At 41.3% G+C, this 24,406-nt stretch overlaps 1 protein-coding gene across 1 annotated transcript; it reads right to left on the minus strand.

Moving 5' to 3' along the window:
* Positions 1-5,446: 5,446 nt before the first annotated feature.
* LOC137637881 (uncharacterized) lies at positions 5,447-24,297 on the minus strand. Its single transcript, XM_068369990.1, has 5 exons — positions 24,192-24,297; positions 12,751-13,381; positions 9,861-10,031; positions 8,629-8,811; positions 5,447-6,976 (listed from the first exon to the last, which is right to left on the minus strand). Exons 2-5 carry the CDS (start codon positions 13,210-13,212, stop codon positions 6,386-6,388), a joined length of 1,407 nt encoding a protein of 468 aa, XP_068226091.1. The 5' UTR covers positions 13,213-13,381; positions 24,192-24,297; the 3' UTR covers positions 5,447-6,385.
* Between the last annotated feature and the right edge of the window lie 109 nt (positions 24,298-24,406).

The following is a 24,406-nucleotide window of genomic DNA, read 5'->3' on the forward strand; positions in this document are numbered from 1 at the left end:
AGGCTCCAATCACTGGCAGTTCTTTCCCCTAAGACAGCAAATAGGCTCCAATCACTGGCAGGTCTTTCCCCAAGACAGCAAATAGGCTCCAATCACTGGCAGGTCTTTCCCCAAGACAGCAAATAGGTGCCAATCACTGGCAGTTCTTTCCCCTAAGACAGCAAATAGACTCCAATCACTGGCAGGTCTTTCCCCAAGACAGCAAATAGGCGCCGATCACTGGCAGTTCTTTCCCCTAAGACAGCAAATAGGCTCCAATCCCTGGCAGTCCTTTCCCCAAGACAGCAAATAGGCTGCAATCACTAGTAGTACTTTCCCCAAGACAGCAAATAGGCTCCAATTACTGGCAGTTCTTTCCCCAAGACAGCAAATAGGTGCCAATCACTGGCAGGTCTTTCCCTTAAGACAGCAAATAGGCTCCAATCACTGTTAGTTCTTTCCCCTAAGACCGCAAATAGGCTCCAATCACTGGCAGTTCTTTCCCCTAAGACAGCAAATAGGCTCCAATCACTGGCAGTTCTTTCCCCTAAGACAGCAAATAGGCTCCAATCACTGGCAGTTCTTTCCCCTAAGACAGCAAATAGGCTCCAATCACTGGCAGGTCTTTCCCCAAGACAGCAAATAGGCTCCAATCACTGGCAGGTCTTTCCCCAAGACAGCAAATAGGTGCCAATCACTGGCAGTTCTTTCCCCTAAGACAGCAAATAGACTCCAATCACTGGCAGGTCTTTCCCCAAGACAGCAAATAGGCGCCGATCACTGGCAGTTCTTTCCCCTAAGACAGCAAATAGGCTCCAATCCCTGGCAGTCCTTTCCCCAAGACAGCAAATAGGCGCCGATCACTGGCAGTTCTTTCCCCTAAGACAGCAAATAGACTCCAATCCCTGGCAGTCCTTTCCCCAAGACAGCAAATAGGCTGCAATCACTAGTAGTACTTTCCCCAAGACAGCAAATAGGCTCCAATCACTGTTAGTTCTTTCCCCTAAGACCGCAAATAGGCTCCAATCACTGGCAGTTCTTTCCCCTAAGACAGCAAATAGGCTCCAATCACTGGCAGTTCTTTCCCCTAAGACAGCAAATAGGCTCCAATCACTGGCAGTTCTTTCCCCTAAGACAGCAAATAGGCTCCAATCACTGGCAGGTCTTTCCCCAAGACAGCAAATAGGCTCCAATCACTGGCAGGTCTTTCCCCAAGACAGCAAATAGGTGCCAATCACTGGCAGTTCTTTCCCCTAAGACAGCAAATAGACTCCAATCACTGGCAGGTCTTTCCCCAAGACAGCAAATAGGCGCCGATCACTGGCAGTTCTTTCCCCTAAGACAGCAAATAGGCTCCAATCCCTGGCAGTCCTTTCCCCAAGACAGCAAATAGGCGCCGATCACTGGCAGTTCTTTCCCCTAAGACAGCAAATAGGCTCCAATCCCTGGCAGTCCTTTCCCCAAGACAGCAAATAGGCTGCAATCACTAGTAGTACTTTCCCCAAGACAGCAAATAGGCTCCAATCACTGGCAGTTCTTTCCCCTAAGACAGCAAATAGGCTCCAATCACTGGCAGTTCTTTCCCCTAAGACAGCAAATAGGCTCCAATCACTGGCAGTTCTTTCCCCTAAGACAGCAAATAGGCTCCAATCACTGGCAGGTCTTTCCCCAAGACAGCAAATAGGCTCCAATCACTGGCAGGTCTTTCCCCAAGACAGCAAATAGGTGCCAATCACTGGCAGTTCTTTCCCCTAAGACAGCAAATAGACTCCAATCACTGGCAGGTCTTTCCCCAAGACAGCAAATAGGCGCCGATCACTGGCAGTTCTTTCCCCTAAGACAGCAAATAGGCTGCAATCACTAGTAGTACTTTCCCCAAGACAGCAAATAGGCTCCAATTACTGGCAGTTCTTTCCCCAAGACAGCAAATAGGTGCCAATCACTGGCAGGTCTTTCCCTTAAGACAGCAAATAGGCTCCAATCACTGTTAGTTCTTTCCCCTAAGACCGCAAATAGGCTCCAATCACTGGCAGTTCTTTCCCCAAGACAGCAAATAGGCGCCGATCACTGGCAGTCCTTTCCCCAAGACAGCAAATAGGCTGCAATCACTAGTAGTACTTTCCCCAAGACAGCAAATAGGCTCCAATTACTGGCAGTTCTTTCCCCAAGACAGCAAATAGGTGCCAATCACTGGCAGGTCTTTCCCTTAAGACAGCAAATAGGCTCCAATCACTGTTAGTTCTTTCCCCTAAGACCGCAAATAGGCTCCAATCACTGGCAGTTCTTTCCCCTAAGACAGCAAATAGGCTCCAATCACTGGCAGTTCTTTCCCCTAAGACAGCAAATAGGCTCCAATCACTGGCAGTTCTTTCCCCTAAGACAGCAAATAGGCTCCAATCACTGGCAGGTCTTTCCCCAAGACAGCAAATAGGCTCCAATCACTGGCAGGTCTTTCCCCAAGACAGCAAATAGGTGCCAATCACTGGCAGTTCTTTCCCCTAAGACAGCAAATAGACTCCAATCACTGGCAGGTCTTTCCCCAAGACAGCAAATAGGCGCCGATCACTGGCAGTTCTTTCCCCTAAGACAGCAAATAGGCTCCAATCACTGGCAGTTCTGTCCCCTAAGACAGCAAATAGGCTCCAATCACTGGCAGGTCTTTCCCCAAGACAGCAAATAGGCTCCAATCACTGGCAGGTCTTTCCCCTAAGACAGCAAATAGGTGCCAATCACTGGCAGTTCTTTCCCCTAAGACAGCAAATAGGCTCCAATCACTGGCAGTTCTTTCCCCAAGACAGCAAATAGGCGCCAATCACTGGCAGTTCTTTCCCCTAAGACAGCAAATAGGCGCCAATCACTGGCAGTTCTTTCCCCTAAGACAGCAAATAGGCTCCAATCACTGGCAGTTCTGTCCCCTAAGACAGCAAATAGGCTCCAATCACTGGCAGGTCTTTCCCCAAGACAGCAAATAGGCTCCAATCACTGGCAGGTCTTTCCCCTAAGACAGCAAATAGGTGCCAATCACTGGCAGTTCTTTCCCCTAAGACAGCAAATAGGCGCCAGTCACTGGCAGTTCTTTCCCCAAGACAGCAAATAGGCTCCAATCACTGTCAGTTGTTCCCCAAGACAGCAAATAGGCTCCAATCACTGGCAGTTCTTTCCCCAAGACAGCAAATAGGCTCCAATCACTGGCAGTTCTTTCCCCAAGACAGCAAATAGGCTCCAATCACTGGCAGTTCTTTCCCCAAGACAGCAAATAGGCTCCAATCACTGACAGTTCTTTCCCCAAGACAGCAAATAGGCTCCAATCACTGGCAGGTCTTTCCCCAAGACAGCAAATAGGCGCCGATCACTGGCAGTTCTTTCCCCTAAGACAGCAAATAGGCTCCAATCACTGGCAGTTCTTTCCCCTAAGACAGCAAATAGGCTCCAATCACTGGCAGGTCTTTCCCCAAGACAGCAAATAGGCTCCAATCACTGGCAGGTCTTTCCCCAAGACAGCAAATAGGTGCCAATCACTGGCAGTTCTTTCCCCTAAGACAGCAAATAGGCTCCAATCACTGGCAGTTCTTTCCCCAAGACAGCAAATAGGCTCCAATCACTGACAGTTCTTTCCCCAAGACAGCAAATAGGCTCCAATCACTGGCAGTTCTTTCCCTAAGACAGCAAATAGGCTCCAATCACTGGCAGTTCTTTCCCCTAAGACAGCCTATATAATGTTTTTTAACTGTTTTAGAAAGCTATAGTCACTACAAAACCAATTCCCAGGTACATAGATCGTTTCCGCGTGTGCTAACAGACCATATACTGACTTTATCAACAGGAACAAAGGTTTCCATCCTTGAAAATAAAAATACAAAAGAAAAGGTCCTCAGTCGTGTTAAAAGATTATTGCCAGAAGTTTCTCTGAAACATTTAAAAATATTCAACGTGGCTTGCAGACATTTTTTAGGGTCTCATTTCGACAATTGTTCTCCTGTCTGGTCTTCAGCTACTGTCTCTCGTGTTAAATTGTTGGACAGGAACTTGGGGTCTCTTAAATTCCTTATTCCTGATGCAGATATTAATCTCTGGTAACGTCGGCCATGTATTTCTTCATGTTGCATGAGATTTTTCATAATTCTTACCATCCATTGCATTCAGATCTTCCCAGACTGTTACATCCTGTACGTAATACTGGGTATGCAGTTAATTCTAACAGTTTAGCCTTCTCCATCATAAGGCTTAATACTGCACAGCATTCGAGAAGTTTTAGCCGAGCTATGACCAGATTCTGGAATGATCTTCCTAGTCTGGTGGTTGAAAGCATATCACTACAGTACTTGCATTGTGCAGTTATTGTATTTATGTCGTATATCAATCTTCTACATATGACATCTCTTTTAACCTTGTTGTTGATTTTAAACTAATATATATTTCATATTCATTCGTTGTTATTATTATTATTATGATTACTAGTCAAGCTACAACCCTAGTTGGAAAAGCAAGATGCTATAAGCCCAAGGGCTCCAATAGGGAAAAATAGCCCAATGAGGAAATGTGATAAGGAAATAAATAAATGATGAGAAAGAATTAACAATAAATCATTCTAAAAACAGTAACAACGTCAAAACAGATATACTATTATTATTATTATTACCATCATCACCCACATAGCCACAACCCTAGCTGGAAAAGCAAGACGCTACCAGCCCAGGGGACCCCGACGGGGAAAACAGCCCGGCGAGGAAAGGAAACAAGGAAAAATAAAATATCCGAAGAAGAGTAACAACACCAAAATAAATACTTCCTATATATACTATAAAACTTTAACTAAATAAGAGGGAAAGAAATTAGATAGAATAGTGTGCCCAAGTGTACCCTCAAGCAAGAGAACTCTAACCCAAGTCAATGGAAGACCATGGTACAGAGGCTATGGCACTACCCAAGACTAGAGAATAATAGTTTGATTTTTATTTTATATGAACTATAAAAACACTTATGTCCGCCTGTTCAACAAAAATATATTTGCTGCAATGTGTAGTTCATTTGTTATTTCCTTTCCTCACCGGGCTATTTTCCCCGTTGGAATCCTTAAACGTGTCGTAGCCAGCGTTTCCAATTAGTTATAACAACAACAACAACTTTAACTATAACTATAACTATAACTATAACTAAAACAATAATAATAATAATAATGATAATAATAATAATAATAATAATAATAATAATAATACTTATAATTATAATTATAATTATAATTATAATTAAATTATAATTATAATTATATTTATAATTATAATGATAATAATAATAATAATAATAATAATAATAATAATAGTATTTATAATAATAATAATAATAATACTTATAATTATAATTATAATTAAATCATAATAATAATAATAATAATAATAATAATAATAATAATAATAATGGCGTATTACGTGACAAGGAACATATAATAGAATCCAAAACATTGGTTATTAACGAAAATCGACAACCAGTTTTATTTTCTATTGCGCACATACATAGCTGATGTAACTAATCATAATTACAAGCAAAAATTACTTGGTCAATTACAGGTAATGTAAGCAAAAATTACTTGGTCAATTACAGGTAATGTAAGCAAAAATTACTTGGTCAATTACAGGTAATGTAAGCAAAAATTACTTGGTCAATTACAGGTAATGTAATCAATGCTAATAAAAAGAACACATAAGACAGAAATGATGGATTTTTTTTCTTTTTTTTCAGATGCTCATTTGATCTATTCTGGAATTAGAGGAAATAGTCACTTGATTCTAGAATTAGAGGAAATAGTCACTTGATTCTAGAATTAGAGGAAATAGTCACTTGATTCTAGAATTAGAGGATATAGTCACTTGATTCTAGAATTAGAGGAAATAGTCACTTGATTCTAGAATTAGAGGAAATAGTCACTTGATTCTAGAATTAGAGGAAATGATTATTTGATTTATTCGAGAATTAGAGGAAATTATCATTTGATTTATTCTAGAATTAGAATAAATGCTCATTTGATTTAAAATGGATGGAGACAAGATGTTCATTTGATTTATTCTAGAATTAGAGTAAATGTTCATTTAATTCATTCTAGAATTAGAGTAAATGCTCACTTGATTTAGATGGATAGATACAAGATGCTCATTTGATATATTCTAGAATTAGAGGAAACAATCATTTGATTTAGATGGATGGATACAAGATGCTCATTTGATTTTTCTTAGAATTAGAGGTAATGCTCACTTGATTTAAATGGATGGGGAGAAGATGCTCATTTGATTTATTCTAGAATTGGAGTAAATGCTCATTTGATTTGTTCTAGAATCATACATGTTCTGGAAGTAATTTTTCTTGGTAATACAATAATTTCCTTCAATGTATCTTAGTGAAGAAAACCTTGAACCTAAAAAGAACGGTCTAGACTTGACGCGTCGGTCATTGCTCTGGTACGACTTTGATTTAGCCGTAATCTTGAAAGAATAACACCACATCCCTGGATGGAGATTTCAGACACGTTTCGGTGTTGGCATATTGCATGAGTCAGAACATCCAAGCCTTCGTGCACTTTTCCAAACGCTGAAAAACTACACTTTTCATGGTGGTCTGCGATGTCACGGAGGCAAATGATAAACTGGCTGCCAGTTTCCAATTGACCGGGCACTTCTCCCAGTACAGACCCAGCAGAGCATCCGCAGGGATTCGCGGATTCTTTTTCTGTGAAAATGTTTGGGAACAACGTCTCCCCTCCAGTGCCGTTGTTGTTCTCATAGTCTCCACAGCGAATATACTCCCTTTTTCCATTTCCAACTTCTAGAAGTCTCGTGTTGGCGTACGAGGGTCCCTTGTCTCCGGTGCAGAGGGATAAGAATTGCTGACATCTGCAGTTATCAGGGAAAAGGTGGATATAGACTCTCCCAAGACTTGACCTGATTTTGCTCAACTCCAGAAATGTCAGTGTTGATGATGGGTCCACAAGCTTCATGGCTTCACTGTGCTGTTGGGGTTGAGGAATCATCAGTAAGGGTTCAACACTCTACATGTTACTAAGTTTTATTCAAGGAATGGTTCTGTTCTGCTCTGTAAAGATTGCCTTGCCTTATGCAAGATAGGGTCTCTTCCGTTGGCAGCCCGTAAATGAATGTAATTGTAATCTACTTTAACTTACTTTGAAAAAGGGAAAAGGAATGGACTTTCTATGCATTGTGATTACTTCATGCAATTCTAAGACCATTTACTTATGCACTTGGGGAAAATTGTAATACCCTGAACTTGAAAAAAAATCTATACAGTGTATTAGTTTATATCATAAACTTTAAATAATTCCACTATCTTTTTTTAAATCCTTTCAATCCCTCCTTATTTTGCATTTGGATATTATTGTATGAAAGTTGTGTGATTAGTTTTAGAAGTAAAAAGGATACCAAATGTGAGAGTAAAGGTATGGTTGATTAATTTGCATTATACAGCGCTGAATGGCCTTTGATACCCCAGTGTCTGGCTTAAGGCCTAAATTTTATATTCAGTTTAACTTAACATGACTGTTATTACTAAGACTATATTACATAAATTTCCGTGTTCTTAGGCAAAGAGTGAAAGAAGGAAAGCAAAATAAACTAAATAAGATAAAGCAACTCATGCTAAATATTTAGCTTTAGCTTTTAACAGATTAGGTTGTTTAACGACACAATATCTATAATAGAGCATCTAAAACTATGTCAATGCTAATCTTTTAGAAACCTAAGAATATATTAAGTTGTTAAAAGGACACAATGTCAATAGTAGATCATCTAAAACTAAGTCGATACTAAACTTTTAGAAGCTAAAGATTACCTTAGGTTGTTTAACGACACAATGTCGGCCACAGACCATCTAAAGCTATGTCGATAGTAGATCACCTTACCTCACTCACTTCTCTCTTCCGGGCTGCCTTAAAGGCCTATTACACTTATCCGGTTTCCTACGGCGCCGTCGGTCACGATGCTAGCATATGTTCAAACCGGAGCGTGTGATAGTAAATTGGCCGTATGAAAGCTCACCCACGGCCGGCCGGATGAACTTTCGCCGGTACTAAAGTTGGCCATACGGCCGTCGTAGTCAGGACCGAGGACGTAGCGTGTAATTGCTCACCATATGGTATGACATCAGTCTGAGTGGCTGAAGGGCGCTCATGTTGACTATTTGCTTCTCTCATGCAAGTGTCCTTTTTTTCTGTTAAAGGTGATACCTGACTTAAGAGTTCCAAATATGTGTCGTGATCCATTCGCATGTAGTTAAACCAGTCATCTTTTTCTAGTGGTAGTTCCTTCATTAAGTTAACATGAGAGTATTTTTGTCGTTTATGCAGCCATTGTTTGAACCAAATCTTCTTTTTTCTTGTTTTCACCTTCAAGTAGCATGCTAGAGCAATAGGAACGAGAATGTCGTCGAGATAAGACATGTCACTCCTCCACCACAACCAATGCCACACTGACCCACTTATTGCCTCCGGCCGTTCAAATACGTGTAATAGCTCTAGCCGTAAGCCTGAATTTTCCTACGGCGCCGTAGGCCAGGTTGGCCGTAGGAAACCGGATACGTGTAATAGGGGCTTTAGGGCAAGAGCCCCGTGTGTCTTGCTAAAAACGAACGAAAGAACGAACACCTTACCTCAATTGTCTGGGCATACAGAGGCAGTTTGCCCTCCCGCAAGTGACCAAGTAGCAGTTCATTGCCCTCGGAGAACCAGATGTCAGCAAATCTCTGCTTTCCTTTGCAGACCTGGATGGCAAATAATTTCTGCTGAGTGATCAGATCCTCCACATCACGTGACATTTCCTGCAAGTCTTCTGCCTGTAGTGAGGGACGTAAAGTATTTTCTTGAATGTTAGGTATTCGTTATTTATTATTATTATTATTGTTATCATTATTATTATTATTATTATCATTATTATTATTATTATTATTACTAGCTAAGCTACAAAGTTAGTTGAAAACGCAAGATGCTATAGGCTAAGCCAAAGGGCTCCAACAAGGAAAAATAGCCCTGTGAGGAAAGGAAATAAGGAACAATTAGGATAAGATATTTTAAAAACAGTAATAACACCAAAACAGATATTTCATATATAAACTATAGAAAGACTTATGTCAGCCTGTTCAACTTAGACTGAGTGTACCCTCAAGCAAGAGAACTCTAACCCAAGACGGCGGAAGACCATGGTAGAGAACAAGGATTTCATTTTGGAGTGTCCTTCTCCTAGAAGAGCTGCTTACCATAGCTAAAGAGTCTCTTCTACCCTTACCAAAAGGAAAGTGGCCACTGAACAATTGCAGTGCAGTAGTTAACCCCTTAGGTGAAGAAGAATTGTTTGGTGATCTTAGCGTTGTCAGGTATATGAGGTCAGAGGAGGATATGTAAAGAATAGGCCAGACTATTCAGTGTATGTATAGACAAAGGGCAAATGAACCGTAACCAGAGAGAAGAATCCAATGTAATACTGTCTGGCCAGTCAAAGTTCTCTTGCTTGAGGGTACACTCGGGCACCCTATTCTATCTTATTTCTCTTCCTCTTGTTTTGTAAAAGTTTTTATAGTTTATACAGGAAATATTTATTTCAAAGTTGTTACTGTTCTTGAATATCTATATTTTCCCTTGTTTCCTTTCTTCACTGGGCTATTTTCCCTGTTGGAGCCCCTGGTTTTATAGCATCCTGCTTTTCCAACTAGGGTTGTAGCTTAGCAAGTAATAATAATAATAATAATAATAATAATAATAATAATAATAATAATAACTCTCTAGCGGTAATATCTCAACGAATGGCTGGTGCCCTGGGCAACCTACTACCTAAACTATGAAAAGACTTATGTCCCCCTGTTCAACATAGACTGCATTATGATATTACCTTCAGTACACCGGGTATGGTCTCCTCTCGACCACACGAAGGCAGTAACGTGAGGTATCCATCTCGGTCCAAATCAGACGTCTCTTCTGTGGCGATGTCTTTGCATCCCATTTCTCTGGAGCTGAGCACATCATGGATGATTTCAAATTTCTTCTCGTTATCTTGAACATTCTGTGGAGACCATGCAAATGTTTATATTAACCCTTTTACCCCCAGGCTATTTGGAAATTTCCAACCCTTGGCCTTAACCCCCAGGGGGTTATTTTTTTTCCCAGCACCTTTATCAGTATATTTTTTTAAATTGCTCTAACAGCCTTAATTGGAAAATGCCTGAATTTTCTCAAAGAATTATCAAAAATATGAAAAAAAAAAAATTTATAGCATTTTTTTGCAAGGACGTACCGGTACGTCCATGGGGGTAAAGGGATGGCTTTTGTGAAACGTAAAAGTACGTCCTTTTGGGGTAAAAGGGTTAAGAAGGTCATGATTATGTCACCAGGAGGTAAATATCGTATTGACTTTCTTTTTACCCCGTGACGACAAGTAAGCTCGTACTTTGGGGAGGGGGGGGGGGGAGGGAAAGGGGTAAGAGGATGCCCCCTTGAAATACGAGAATTTCCTGTTACCAGATTTGTTGGATCTTGATCAGGGATGAGCCTAGAAACAGGTGCATAATATGGATATATATATATATATATATATATATATATATATATATATATATATATATATATATATATATATATATATAGTTATATATATGTTATATATATAGTTATATATATGCATATATATAGAAATATACTGTATATATATATAATTATATATATACATATAGTTATATATATATATATATATATATATATATATATATATATATATATATATATATATATATATATATAGTTATATATATGCATATATATAGAAATATACTGTATATATAATTATATATATACATATAGTTATATATATATATATATATATATATATATATATATATATATATAGTTATATATATGTAGAAATATACTGTACTATATATATACATATATTTATATATATATATATATATATATATATATATATATATATATATATATATATATATATATATATATATATATATAGCTGGATAGATAGGTAGGTACATAGCATGTATTCAGATGTATAAGTTCGAATCCTGTCCTGTAGATATATTTTAGATATATTTCTTTCTAAGGAAGTGTGAAGTAAATACTATGGCTATTTATGGCTCAGTATTTGAAATGATCAAAACAGCGTGTGTTAGTCACAAAACTATTATAAATATAAATGATCATGACGTTAAAAACTCTTAGAGACCACCTATCCCCCTGAACGCGTGGATAGTAATAATCTATCATTAGAGTTCTCTTGCTTGAGGGCACACTCTGGCACAGTATTCTATCTTATTTCTCTTCCTCTTGCTTTGTTAAAGTTTTTATAGGTTACTTAGGAAATATTCATTTTAATGTTGTTACTGTAATTAAGATATTTCATTTTTTCCTTGTATCCTTTCCTCACTGGGCTATTTTCCCTGTTGGAGCCCCTGGGTTTATAGCATCCTGCTTTTCCAACTAGGGTTGTAGCTTAGCAAGTATTAATAATAATAATAATAATAATAATAATGATAATAATAATAATAATAATAATATATAAAAAAGGGCAGCTGTGCCATGATGTCATTTAAAGAGGGATTTCTTATGAAAAAGAAATTCAATTGTAATTGTTCTATCAATCTGTCTCATTTTATAAAAGAATTGCTGTGTTTATAGCTGTGGTGTGAGCCTTTCCAAATGTCACTCGATTAGTCACATCCTCCCCCCTTTTAAGTAAAGCTAGCTAGATTAGGAAGGAAATGGAAGGGGGGTAACCAAGTTGTTTCCCCCCCAAATAAAAGGATAAAAATAGCCTTCAATTCCGTTTCTGACCTGCAATTAGTGACTTTGTGTATGTTTAAACAAAATTGTAATTACCCTTCCTAATGTATAAGCACATACCCCTGACACGCACACGCGCGCGCGCACACATGCACATACACAATTAATTTATGTAGGACCGAAAAGGAACCGGATTTGGGAAGGCATTGTCTGCTTTGTGACGCCCTCGACTGAACTTCTGACTCCGGCCTCGGTCGTCATGTTGCCGTCATCCCATCATCCTCCTGTCCGTCCTTCGTGTTTTGATATGATCTGGCTCTTTCACAAGATTATCCTACTTACGGGCTGCCTTCGTGCAAGAGCCCGTGGTCCCCTTCTTTGTAAGGGGGTCCAATGATCTGACTCTTTCACAAGATTATCCTACTTGCCTTCGTGCAAGAGCCCGTGGTCCCCTTCTATGTAAGGGGGTCCAATCTAAAACCAACCAACCTTCAATGATGATGTCTATTAGCGTGCTTTTTTCCCATTCGTATGGGGTAACACAGTGGCCTTCTTTTTGAAGGACATTGCTTTGGCCTTTGGGGTGGACCGTAGTCCCGACTGGCTGCCCTGCGCGTCATCGCGTAGGCCCCGGTAGCGTATGTTTGTGTTGTTTATAGTATTTAGGTGACATATGCTCATGGAAAACTAATAAACTTGAGAGTAGGTACAATTCTCCAAAAATTTGTAATTTAAAAACAGAATATGCTATATCTTCTTTTCTTTCATAACTATTAAGGCAATTTGTATGATTTAAATCACCCGTACAGCAGGGTTTTAGGTGAATCTCCAGCTTTCACAGAGTGGATCCCATCCGATGCTCACAAATAAGCCCATCAAATAATTTCAGCTTGCTGTTGTCTTCATATAAAGAGTAATGCCAATGTATCAGAAGACCAATTTGCTCCTAGAAACATTTTCTCTAGACAAAAAGGAAAGTATTTACGTACCAATTCAATGTCCTCGCTCACGCTCTCGCCTCCAGCCAGGTAATCATCAAGGTACGTCAGATAAGAGTTTATATCCCCGTGGGCCTCTTCTGTGAAATCAATAACAGGAGCGGCCGACTTCAGGTCCCTGGCTCTCTCAAGTTCCTTCTTCAGTGACCGCAGTCTCGCCTCCTTCTTCTTCATCCCCTTCAGATGGTCGCCAAGAAAGAAGTTCTTGTTTTCTAGAAACTGCTCCTTTCTCTCGTTTCTCTCAATGATGTTCTTCATTCTGATGATCTCGTTACTTATGGTCCTATTGAGCTGGAAAATCTTTCTCCTGGTCTCGATGTTCTTCTGTATGTCGCTCCTGATGCGGTTGCCGACTTCTTCGCAGCTGGCAAATCTAACTTCACAGGCAGCGTCGTTGCCCATGATAAATTCGTCCAGCTGCTCCTTTCTGGTTCTTAGAGTTGGTGAATTCATTGTTCTTGGTCTTCACATAAGAAGAGGAAGCTGTCACTTGAAGGTGGTGTGCGGGCAAGCAACTGGATATGAAATATCTATTGCATTAATGGATTACTCCAGAGGATCTAAACTGGGTGACATTTAATGGGTTGCCTGAAGGAGTCCATTTCTCAATGGTGCTTGAGATCTGTGCATGGAAATAGGATAAAAAAAATCATGAGCATTATTAACATTGTATCTAAAATTTGATCATCAAGAGCTACAGTTTTTAATGAATGCATATAAAGGCAGAAATGTAAAGGCAGAAAAAAATGTTGATCTAGAGAGAATCAGTTTTCTCCTATTCATTTTGGTTATATTCCACACTGTAGTTTTTATAATGAAATAAGCCCTTTGCTCTAGGGCATGTAACACAAGACTAGATTGCTTAGTAACATTTTACAGTAAATAAATGGCTTTGCTTGTATTAGCTCCACACCAGCACAGGCTCTGAGTTTTGGAGCAGTTTGTAATGAGTTTAATCCTTTCAATTTCATTACAATAATAATTTCATACTTTATATATACACAACTTAGATAAATTTTCATGACTTATGATAATGCTATGCACTACACAATGATTTGCCTTTGTCCTATAGACTAAAGTCGCCGCAGAGATTCCAGGGCAAATAAGGCTCACCCCCTGATGACGTCATAGCCAGGTGTGAGACAACATGATTGGCTATGACATCTTCAGGGGGTGGAGCTTAATTTTCCCGGAACCTTTACGCCGACTATATATACAGTATATATATATATATATATATATATATATATATATATATATATATATATATATATACATACATGTGAATGTGTACAATAGATGTGGCTCCAGATGTCACCAGTTATTGCTAAATCTCTCCTTGAACCGTAAAATCAAGGTTGAAACACGAAACACTTAACTGAGGCCCTTCCTAAGTATCCCGTTTCACAGTGCCAGTCATTTATATCAAGCCTGTACTCTATAACATCATTAGTATTAGATCTCAACCTATTGTCTCGATTTTCCCCACATGACCAAACCATTTTCAAACTCAGACCCCTCTGCTCTTTTTTGATAATAATTTTCTTACATCTTTTGTACTTTATCATTTATGAAGCCTTTTCAAAACTCGTTCTCTTCATATAAAACTCACACTATTTATATAAACTACTTCCACTTTTTCTTACATATTTACTCAACATACACACTTCATTTGCATAATGAAATTTTTATCAACCATCCCTTCAACACTAAAATTTACTTCATTGGACACTATTTTCCATCCTCCAAACCTTTTGCATTGCTCCAGCTGCCTTCCTTTCTTGTTTTATACCGTTACTAATGTTCTTTTTTTTATTATTCGTTATCTTCTCGCTCTTGCTACTGATATTCAGTGTAACTTCGACATTTGTATATTCCCAAAAATTCATTCTAAAGTCATTTTTAAGGATATATACCGTATGTGTCTATGTGTATATACGTGTCTAAGAACACACACATGATATATATAGGTATATGAGTGTGTTTATATACCTACGATTATATACTGTATAGTACGTATATATATATATATATATATATATATATATATATATATATATATATACATACATACATATGTTTGTTTTATAGCATATATATATATATATATATATATATATATATATATATATATATATATATATATACATATATATATATGTATATATATATACATACATACATATATTTATATATATATATATATATATATATATGTGTGTGTGTGTGTGTGTGTGTGTGTGCCATCACAGTAAGATGATGATGATGATGATGATGATATATTATGTGTGTGTATAGATGTATAGATGTATTTTTGGGCTCAAGCCATGTCGTCCTGATGGAAGTTCCTATAGGGTAGCTTCCTAGGGTATATTACAACTACGGCGATATTCCCAGAGAATTTACCTTAAGGTACCAGAATTCTAACTCCTGGAGCGAGTATCCCTCGTGAAAGGGATATCGCGACATATCAGAGGACGTATTCTAGACACGTCACATGGCAATCTACGACCTGAACAGAGATTCGTCTCGTAGGAGGGAGATTGACGAGATACGAATTCGGGAAAGAAAAAGGGGAGCCGCTCCCAAGGCTTCCCTATCCCCCGATTCGTATGCGTGCCTGGCGCCAATCCTGGCGCCATCTGTATTCCTTTTTGCGTAGCTTAACAACTCGGTGTTTTTTCCTGTTTTTCTCGCAAATCTTGGATTTATTCAGCTTTTCATGGCTTCTTCGTCTTCGTTGGCCTCGGATAAGTTGAGTATAGGGTCTGTTATGTATAAATGTAGGCTCTTGGTAAAATTTTGAGTGATTAATAGGATTAATCTTTGATACAAGAGCCGTAGCCTACCAGAGGTGTCCTGGACACTGTCACTCGCTAGGTATAAATTAGTTAGTCAGAGTGACATTCCTGGTTGTTTTGCTTAATAAATTTTAGCTATTTAGCTTTACATAGGATTTCCTTTCGTGCTTAGTATTATTTGGCGAAGTATTCGCCATTCTGGCCTACGCTAGGCCATGTAGCCTAGTCGTTTGGTCCTAGTACTTAATGCATGATTTTGGTTTTTCCGAGTGTAATTAAAATTTTATTGAAGCTTTAGGCTATATTTTATACATTTTAGACTGTGTGGAATATTTCCAAGATTGTATACGTGAGAGTTTCGGTGAATTAGGTAATCGATTCTCTTGGTGCCTAGGCTAATTGCTTATGGAGCCTTAGTATACTTTATTATACTCCCCGGTTGCTTTCTTTTCTTCGGAGAAGGTATGCAATCCCTTTCCCTCTGTTTAAGCCTTGGGCTTATCCCTAAGTGGTTTTTTCCGAATTTATTTTCGATAAAACTATACTAGGGTGTTACTGTACCTTCCTGTTCCAGCAGAGTCTGGTTCAAAGAGGGACAGAACAACAGAGTTTTTAGTCTGAGTCCGTGTTGTTTGGCTTGGGGCAGAGTCTCCCTCGCTGACCTAACACTTACAAAGGGAGCTTAGCTCCCTTAGGTCACTTTCGAAGGTTTCTGTAGTTATGATTCCTTCTTGTGTGATCGACCAGACTAAGTCCTGTTGCTGTTCTCGGGGAGGATAAATCTTCCCTTGGGAGTAGCAACGCCTTCCTTGCTTTGGTGCTCTGGAAGCTGGCAGGTATTATACTACTGCGCTGGCCCTTTCCCTTAGATCTCCCTTAGGCTAAGACAAAGTTCTTGGCTGCGGGTGATCTGTCACTAAAGCAAGGTTGGCAGGACCCTCTTGTCCCTTCCCCCTCTATCTCCGTAATGGCCTAGCCATTACTGTACTGTACCTTGCCGGCCGGCAGAGCTGGCCGGCAGGGGTATTACTGTACTGTACGTCATTCTACTTCTGGACCTAGTATAGGTTGGGATGTGGAATTGACTAAGCCCATTGCCGGCCGGCAGAGATGCTGGACGGCAAGGGTCTTATGTTTTCGAGTGCTGCCCGGATCTCTCTTGGTCCCTCATCCATGCCTGCCGGCAGAGCCGGACGGCATTGGTCAAGGAAGCCTGAATTAAGTTTCTCCCCTTCCTTATATGCACTCTTTCGGTTGCCGGGCTCGGGGGGTTGTGTACACTCTTATCCCGGCATCCATTCTATTTTCTTCTAGTGCTGTACCTGTCCCGGCTGCCGGCCTATGAGGCCGGCAGCCGGGCAGGTGTAGTCTTCTGGTTCTTTTGCTGCCGGCTGGCATCGGTCTTGTACCTTTGCCGGCCGGCTTATGTCAGTCCTTGTCTGCCGGTCACCAAGAGTGTGGCCGGCAGCTGGGTACTACCTTGTGTAGTTGCTGGCCGGCAATCATTGCCGGCCAACACTGGCTGTTGCTGGCCGGCAGCTGCTGCCGCCGGCACAGGCATTTGAACCAGAGGGCTGCCGCCCTATAGCTGTTAAGTAGTATACTTTAAAGCTAATTGTGGTGTGTGCCGGCCGGCAAAGGCAGGCCGGCACACATCCTCCTATACTGTACTAGTATTCTTCTGTATAGCATATACAGTAAGAAGAAAACTATAGTAAAAGTTTAGGTACAGCACTGTATCTTCTAACACTATTGTGTTTTCTTGCACGTCCCTTTGCTGTTGCCTTCAGACAAGAAGCAGAGTTCTTCCCTGTCTATTATCCCGGATTTTAAAATCATTGCCTAGGTGTGAGCTCCACCTGTTTCCTCTGGAAACTTTGCATTGGTTACTCTAGTAGAGATAAACCATTTTGATTTTATTATCTGGAAGGCTGCAGCAATGGGTTGTGAGGGAAACACAAGTGTGTGTCTTTAATTTCTGAATTGTTATGCTATACTATGCATATCCAGTGATACATAGTTCACTTGATACTCATGGAAATTTCTTCTCTTTACAGAAGGACACTCCGAAGTGGGGAAGTGCTTTCTGCAATGTCAGCAGCAAGAACCTCTGCGGACATGAGTTTTGTAGGAGACACGCAGCATACGCTGTCTCCAAGGATGATCTCCGGTATTGGGACCCTCAGGTATGTACTGTGTGCACTAACCTGATTAATGAGACATTTAAATAGCTAGGAAGAAGCTTCGTACCTGGGTAAGGGGCTTCCAAAAGTACACTTCTGGCCCTTATCTTCCAAGTGAGAATATGAGGGCGTATCTTTTCCCTAAGGCATCAGCTGATGCAGTGATTCCCCAGCCTCAAGAGGAGATCCCCTAAGTTCAGATCCAGGAGGATGCTGAAGTCGCGGTCGCGATGCAAGACATCCAGCTAAATGACAGGATATCTGATGTGGACGGGTGTCAGGAGGAAGACCTCCTTGCAGAAGCCCAGGAGGAAGTTCAAGCCCCTCTACATCGGCCGGTCTCCCAGTAGAGCTGGGACAGGCCCTCTCTTCTATTGTTGGAATGATCCAACAAATGCAGAAGGAGAATCAGGAGAAGGTGGCTGCAATGGAACTGCGAATGCAGTGCCTTGCAGAATCACATGGGCCCCAGAAAAGCTCAATGTGAAAGACCTTCCTTTGTGCTCGGATGCTAACCCATGGAGGTATGCTGAGCACATGTCGATGACGACTGGAAAGATCGTCATCTCGGATATGCTGGGCTCAGTTCCCCTGGAGGGTGGAATTCTAGCCCAGCAAGGCACCATATCCGGACTGTTATGTCCGGCTGAGGAAGGAACCAGCTTCAAAGGAGGAGGCAGAGCCGAAGGAGGTCATAGTGATGACCATGCTAAGGCTCAAGCTCTACTTTCATCTTCGATGAAAGAGAGGGGCTTCTCTAACTCAAAGGTAGCTGCATTGAATAGGAAGCTCCCTTCCTTTGTGTCCTCGCCTACTAGAGCCTTCCCCCTTTTACAGAAAGGGTTTCTGGCTGTACTAAAAGCAATCGAGGCCGGCAAGTCTTGCCCCTCCCTAGAGGAGTGTAAACCCTTGTCGCTGGCCCTGCCTATGGACCACAAAGATTGGAAGGACGTCCATCTTACGTTCTAAGTGGGAAAGTTGGAGGCTGATATTGCCGGACGTCAGTTCGGCAAGGACCTCCCTAAGCTGTCTGACTTTCTTTTGCGAAGTGAGTTCGATACAAAAGAAAGACTGACTGCCTCAATGTCTCTTCAGACTACTCTCGAGACGATGGCAAGTGACCCCAAGGTCCCTGAAATGTTCATGGTAGTGGCCAAGCCTTATCTGGCCACAGTGACGAAGGACCTTTATGGCTTCGTCAAGGCAAGGAGAGCTTGTAGGGAGTTCGTGTTTACCTCGGCTACAGTGAGGCACGAGCTAAAGAAACAAATCTCCTCCAACATTTGGGGAAAAGACCTTTTTCCCTACCGACTTGGTCAAAGAAGTTTTTGATAAAGCCACCTTGGAGAATAGAAACCTTCTCCAGAAGTGGGACCTGGCTATCAAAAGAAAGTCTTCCCCGGATGAGGGTCCTCAACCAAAGAGGAAGACTATGAGGACTAGGCTACCGTCTCGGCCAGCCAAGCCTCTTAGACAGCAACAGCAACTGCAATTGCCATTGCCCCCAGTGCCCCAGATCGTGGCACAAACCCCGACCACCTTTCAGTGGGTACCCCAGGCCGTGTCGACACAGTCCACGGCATTCACCCCAGCGTTCGAAGGGCAGTCTACTTCCTTCCGAGCAAAGCCTAGAGGAGCAGCCAGAGGCTCGTCTAGACGCCCCTCAAGGGGAAGGGGATTCAGGGGTGGTCGTGGTCAGGAAGGCAAGACCTCAGGACGGCAGTCCAAGTGAGGTGATACCGGTAGGAGGGAGACTTCTGAAATTTCGGGATCGGTGGACCTTCGATCCCTGGGCCCACAGCCTACTCAAGAATGGATTGGGCGGGAGCTGGTACAGCACTCCACCCCCGTACCTTCGGTTTTTCCAACACTTCACCCCCGTTATGGAGGAGTACGTTCAAGAACGGTTGGAGAAAAAGGGTGAAGCCCATCAATTTCTAAGGGAGGCTGTTTTGTGTTCCCAAGAAAGACTCGGAAAAGCTCAGAGTCATTCTGGACTTGTCGCCACTTAACAAGTTCATAGTGAATTGCAAATTCAAAATGCTAACACTGCAACACATAAGGACCTTACTGCCCAAGAGGGCATATTCCGTCTCTATAGACTTGTCAGATGCCTACTGGCACATTCCAATTAGCCATCGACTCTCCCCCTACCTAGGGTTCAGGCTACAGCGAAGACTATACGCCTTCGGAGCCATGCCATTCGGGCTAAACATAGCCCCAAGGATTTTTACGAAGCTTGCGAGCGTAGCTCTCAAACAATTTCGCCTAAAGGGAATTCAGGTAGTAGCCTACCTGGACGACTGGTTGGTGTGGGCAGCATCCGAGACAGAATGCTTGCAAGCTTCCAGTCAGTGATCCAGTTCCTAGAGTACCTAGGCTTCAAGATCAACAGAAAAAGTCTCGACTTTCTCCATCTCAAAAGTTCCAGTGGCTAAAATCCACTGGGACCTTTTGTCACACCGTTTCTCCACCCCAGCGAAGAAAAGGAAGGAGATAGCGGGTTCTGTCAAGAGACTTCAAGATTCCGAAAGGATATCAAGACACGAGCAGGAGAGAGTACTGCGCTCTCTCCAGTTTGCTTTGGTGACAGACCCAGTGCTAAGAGCACAGCTAAAGGATGCAATCGGAGTTTGGAGAAGTTATGCATCAAACGCGTGAAGAGATCTGAGAAGACCAGCCGCTTCGGCTAAGTACTCTTCTCAGGCCTTGGTCCCAAGCCAGACATCTAAAGAAGTCAGGTTCTTCTTCAGCCACCTCCCCCGTCGGTGACGATTCACTCAGACGCCTCAAAGGAGGGATGGGGAGGTCACTCTCATCGGAAAAAAGTCCAGGGGACTTGGTCCAGGCTATTCAAGACCTTTCTCATAAAACTTTCTAGAAGCTAGGGCAGTGCTCCTTACCTTAAAGAAAGTCTCCCCGCGTCATTCGTTCCACATAAAGTGGTAATAGACAGCGAGGTAGTTGTAAGATACTTGAATCGACAAGGATCGAGGTCACCACCTCTCAACTAGGTGATGTTGGCCGTCTTCCGATTGGCGGAAAAGAAGAAGTGGTACCTGTCGGCAGTTCACCTTCAAGGAGTCCGCAATGTGACAGCGGACGCTCTATCCAGGTTCACACCGATAGAGTCGGAATGGTCCTTAGACGCAGGATCATTCTCCTTCATTCTGAATCAGTCCCAGAACTGCAGATAGACCTCTTTGCGACGAAAGACAACAAGAAGTTGCCCCTGTACGTGCCCCGTACGAGGACCCCTTAGAGGAAGCAGTGGACGCGATGTCCCTCGACTGGAACAGATGGTCCAAGATTTATCTGTTCCCTCCTCACAACCTTCTGTTGAGGGTCCTCAACAAACTGAGATCCTTCAAAGGGTAGCGGCAATAGTGGCCCACAAGTGGCCGAACAGCGTGTGGTTCCTCCTGGCATTGGAACTGTAGCTGAAGTTTGTACCACTACCAGATCCAGTTCTGACCCAGCGAGTCCAGAAGTCAACTGTCTGCGCTTCATTACAGAAAACCCGGACCCTGCAGTTCATGATTTTCTCTCCCTAGCGGTGAGAAAGCGTTTCGGGATTTCGAAAGCCAGTATAGACTTCATTGAGGAATATAAATGCAAATCTACTAGAAGGCAATATGAGTCATCTTGGAGAAAATGGGTGGCCTTTTGTCAAGGCGAAGATTCCGCAGGAGATCTTGACAGACTTCTGCTTATCTTTTTTCCCCACCTCCATGGTCAAGGGTTGGCAGCGAACACGATTTCAGCGTGTAAGTCTGCTTTGACAAGACCCATTCTATATGCCTTCCAGGTCGACCTAGGTAACGAGATCTTTAATAAAGTCCCGAAAGCATGTGCTAGGCTCAGACCTTCAGCACCTCCAAAGCCCATTTCATGGTCTTTAGACAAGTTCTTCATTTCGCTTCTCTGTTGAGCAATGAAGAATGTGCGTTAAAGGATTTGACACAAAAAGTTATTTTCCTAATTTGCACTCGTGTCCGGGGCCAGGGTTAGTGAGATTGTAGCCTCTCGAGAGAGGCAGGTCGTGTTCAGTTCCTGGATGGGGAAGAACTGAACCTGTTTCCGGATCCTACGTTTCTCGCCAAGAATGAGTTACCCACCAACAGGTGGGGTCCCTGGAGAATCTGCCCTCTGAAAGAAGATGCATCTCTATGTCCAGTAGAATGCCTAAAGGTCTATCTTCATAGAACTTCAGACTTCAAGGGTGGTCAACTATTCAGGGGAGAAACATCAGGCTCAAATTTATCTCTGAATCAACTCAGAGCGAAAATCACATATTTTATTCGCAGAGCGGATCCTGACAATACACCCGCAGGTCACGATCCGAGGAAAGTTGCCTCATTCTTAAATTTCTTTAATTGCATGGATTTTGAACATCTCCGTTCATACACTGGCTGGAAGTCTTCCAGAGTGTTCTTTCGCCACTATGCGAAGCAAGTAGAGGAACTAAAAGAGATCTGTGGTAGCAGTGGGTCGCGGTGTTAACCCTACTGTTTAACTCTGCGAGGAACAGTGGTCTTAATTGGGACGATTAATTCCAGGGTGAGTGTGTAGTTACATACTGTACTACAAACTAAGTGAGGGCACTGTGTTGCCCATCCAGACTGTTCCATTTCCGAAGGTGAACCTAGCATAAGTGCAGACATGTGTGCCGAGCGTTTCTAACGCTAATTTCATTGATTTGTAATACAGGCTTTTATGACTTTGATACCTCGGTATCTTAAAAGTGGCATCTAATGTTTTTCTTTCAGACAAACAAGCCCTGTTTACTATCATACTTATGCTTAAAGTTTTGGGTTATCCTCTTCTTATATATATATATATATATATATATATATATATATATATATATATATATATATATATAATTGTGGCTAACCTGTCTATTTATTGCCTGTCAATAATCTGGTTCTTGAGAACCTTGCGTCTCCTTCACCTGTGTCAATTTACTGGTATAATTGAGCATTCATTCTATGTACCTTATCTGGGATAATTCTAATAGAATTGTTCCTTTATGCAAGCTATGTTGCATTGGTTTTCCTCCTATGCGGATATAAAACCTTTGTCCAATACAAGTATTGTGCGGAAAACTGGTCGATATTTCATATTGACGCAGTGGTCCTTTACAAACTATGCTTTACTTAATATAGGGCGAGACCACTATATTAGCTTGCCTGGTATTCGTACATAGATATATGTACTCTTCGAGACTTTTCCAGAGTCTAGTAGGACTCTTCCCTGTAGGGGGCAGGAAGCTCTAACATAGTTTATAGTTAGTTGAAAAGATGTATAACGGTAACATCTTAGGTCTCTAGGTCTAGTCGACCAGGAAAAAAAAAAAAAAAAAATTACCTCCGGGGAGTACGGCACGTTCTGAGAATCCACAGATACAGTAATGCTCTGGTACACTTCCATCAGGACGACATGGCTTGAGCCCAAAAAACGGATTTTGAGCGAAGCGAAAAATCTATTTTTGGGTGAGATGGCCATGTCGTCCTGATGGACCCGCCCTTGCCTTTCTAAGAAAGGGCTGTAGGACCCCTCCCTACATACAGTATCTGTAGCACCTCGTGTACGCTACAAGGAATACAGATGGCGCCAGGATTGGCGCCAGGCACGCATACGAATCGGGGGATAGGGAAGCCTTGGGAGCGGCTCCCCTTTTTCTTTCCCGAATTCGTATCTCGTCAATCTCCCTCCTACGAGACGAATCTCTGTTCAGGTCGTAGATTGCCATGTGACGTGTCTAGAATACGTCCTCTGATATGTCGCGATATCCCTTTCACGAGGGATACTCGCTCCAGGAGTTAGAATTCTGGTACCTTAAGGTAAATTCTCTGGGAATATCGCCGTAGTTGTAATATACCCTAGGAAGCTACCCTATAGGAACTTCCATCAGGACGACATGGCCATCTCACCCAAAAATAGATTTTTCGCTTCGCTCAAAATCCGTTATATATTCACATCTACCATCAAATTTGAATACATATGTGAGTTCTATCATCCTAAGATAACTACCCTCAGAGCTACATTGAACAATAATTTAACGAAAGTGTTTGATAATAATCTTGTAATTTTTCTCCTGAAATTTCAGTGAACAAATATTTATAGTATAAATTATTACAGTTGTTCAAATTAGCCCCGAAGTAAACCAAAAACACAATTGAGAAAGAAAATAAGGACACTTTTCTACCAAGAGAACAGGCAAATACTGCCAGGCTTTGACAATGCTTCATTATTATTATTATCATTATTATTATTATTATTATTATTATTATTATTATTGTTGTTGTAGTTGTTGTTGTTGTTGTTGTTGTTGTTGTTATTATTATTATTATTATTATTATTATTATTATTATTATTATTATTATTATTATCATCATTATTGTTATTATTATTACTATTATTATTATTAGTTAAGTTAACTCACATATTTTCGATCCTTGATTATTTTCTTCTTCTTCCTCTTCTTCTTCTTCTTCTTCTTCTTCTTCTTCTTTGGAAGGATTTGATACAAGCTCTAATCTGTTTGAACACTTCAAAATAACTGAGCTCTTCGTGGTAGTAAACTCCAATTTTTGAAAGAGCTTCCGCTCTCTCTCTCTCTCTCTCTCTCTCTCTCTCTCTCTCTCTCTCTCTCTCTCT

The sequence above is a fragment of the Palaemon carinicauda genome, chromosome 3 (assembly GCF_036898095.1).
Source record: "Palaemon carinicauda isolate YSFRI2023 chromosome 3, ASM3689809v2, whole genome shotgun sequence".
Lineage (NCBI taxonomy): Eukaryota > Metazoa > Arthropoda > Malacostraca > Decapoda > Palaemonidae > Palaemon > Palaemon carinicauda.

What these genes read in the sequence shown, in the direction of transcription:
- LOC137637881 (XM_068369990.1), bottom strand. Translation starts at nt 13,212, where the DNA reads ATGAATTCACCAACTCTAAGAACCAGAAAGGAGCAGCTGGACGAATTT. An exon ending in TGAGCGAGGACATTGAATTG is followed by an intron (nt 10,032 to 12,750) that starts GTACGTAAATAC and finishes TGGTCTCCACAG; the next exon opens with AATGTTCAAGATAACGAGAA. An exon ending in CCATACCCGGTGTACTGAAG is followed by an intron (nt 8,812 to 9,860) that starts GTAATATCATAA and finishes CCCTCACTACAG; the next exon opens with GCAGAAGACTTGCAGGAAAT.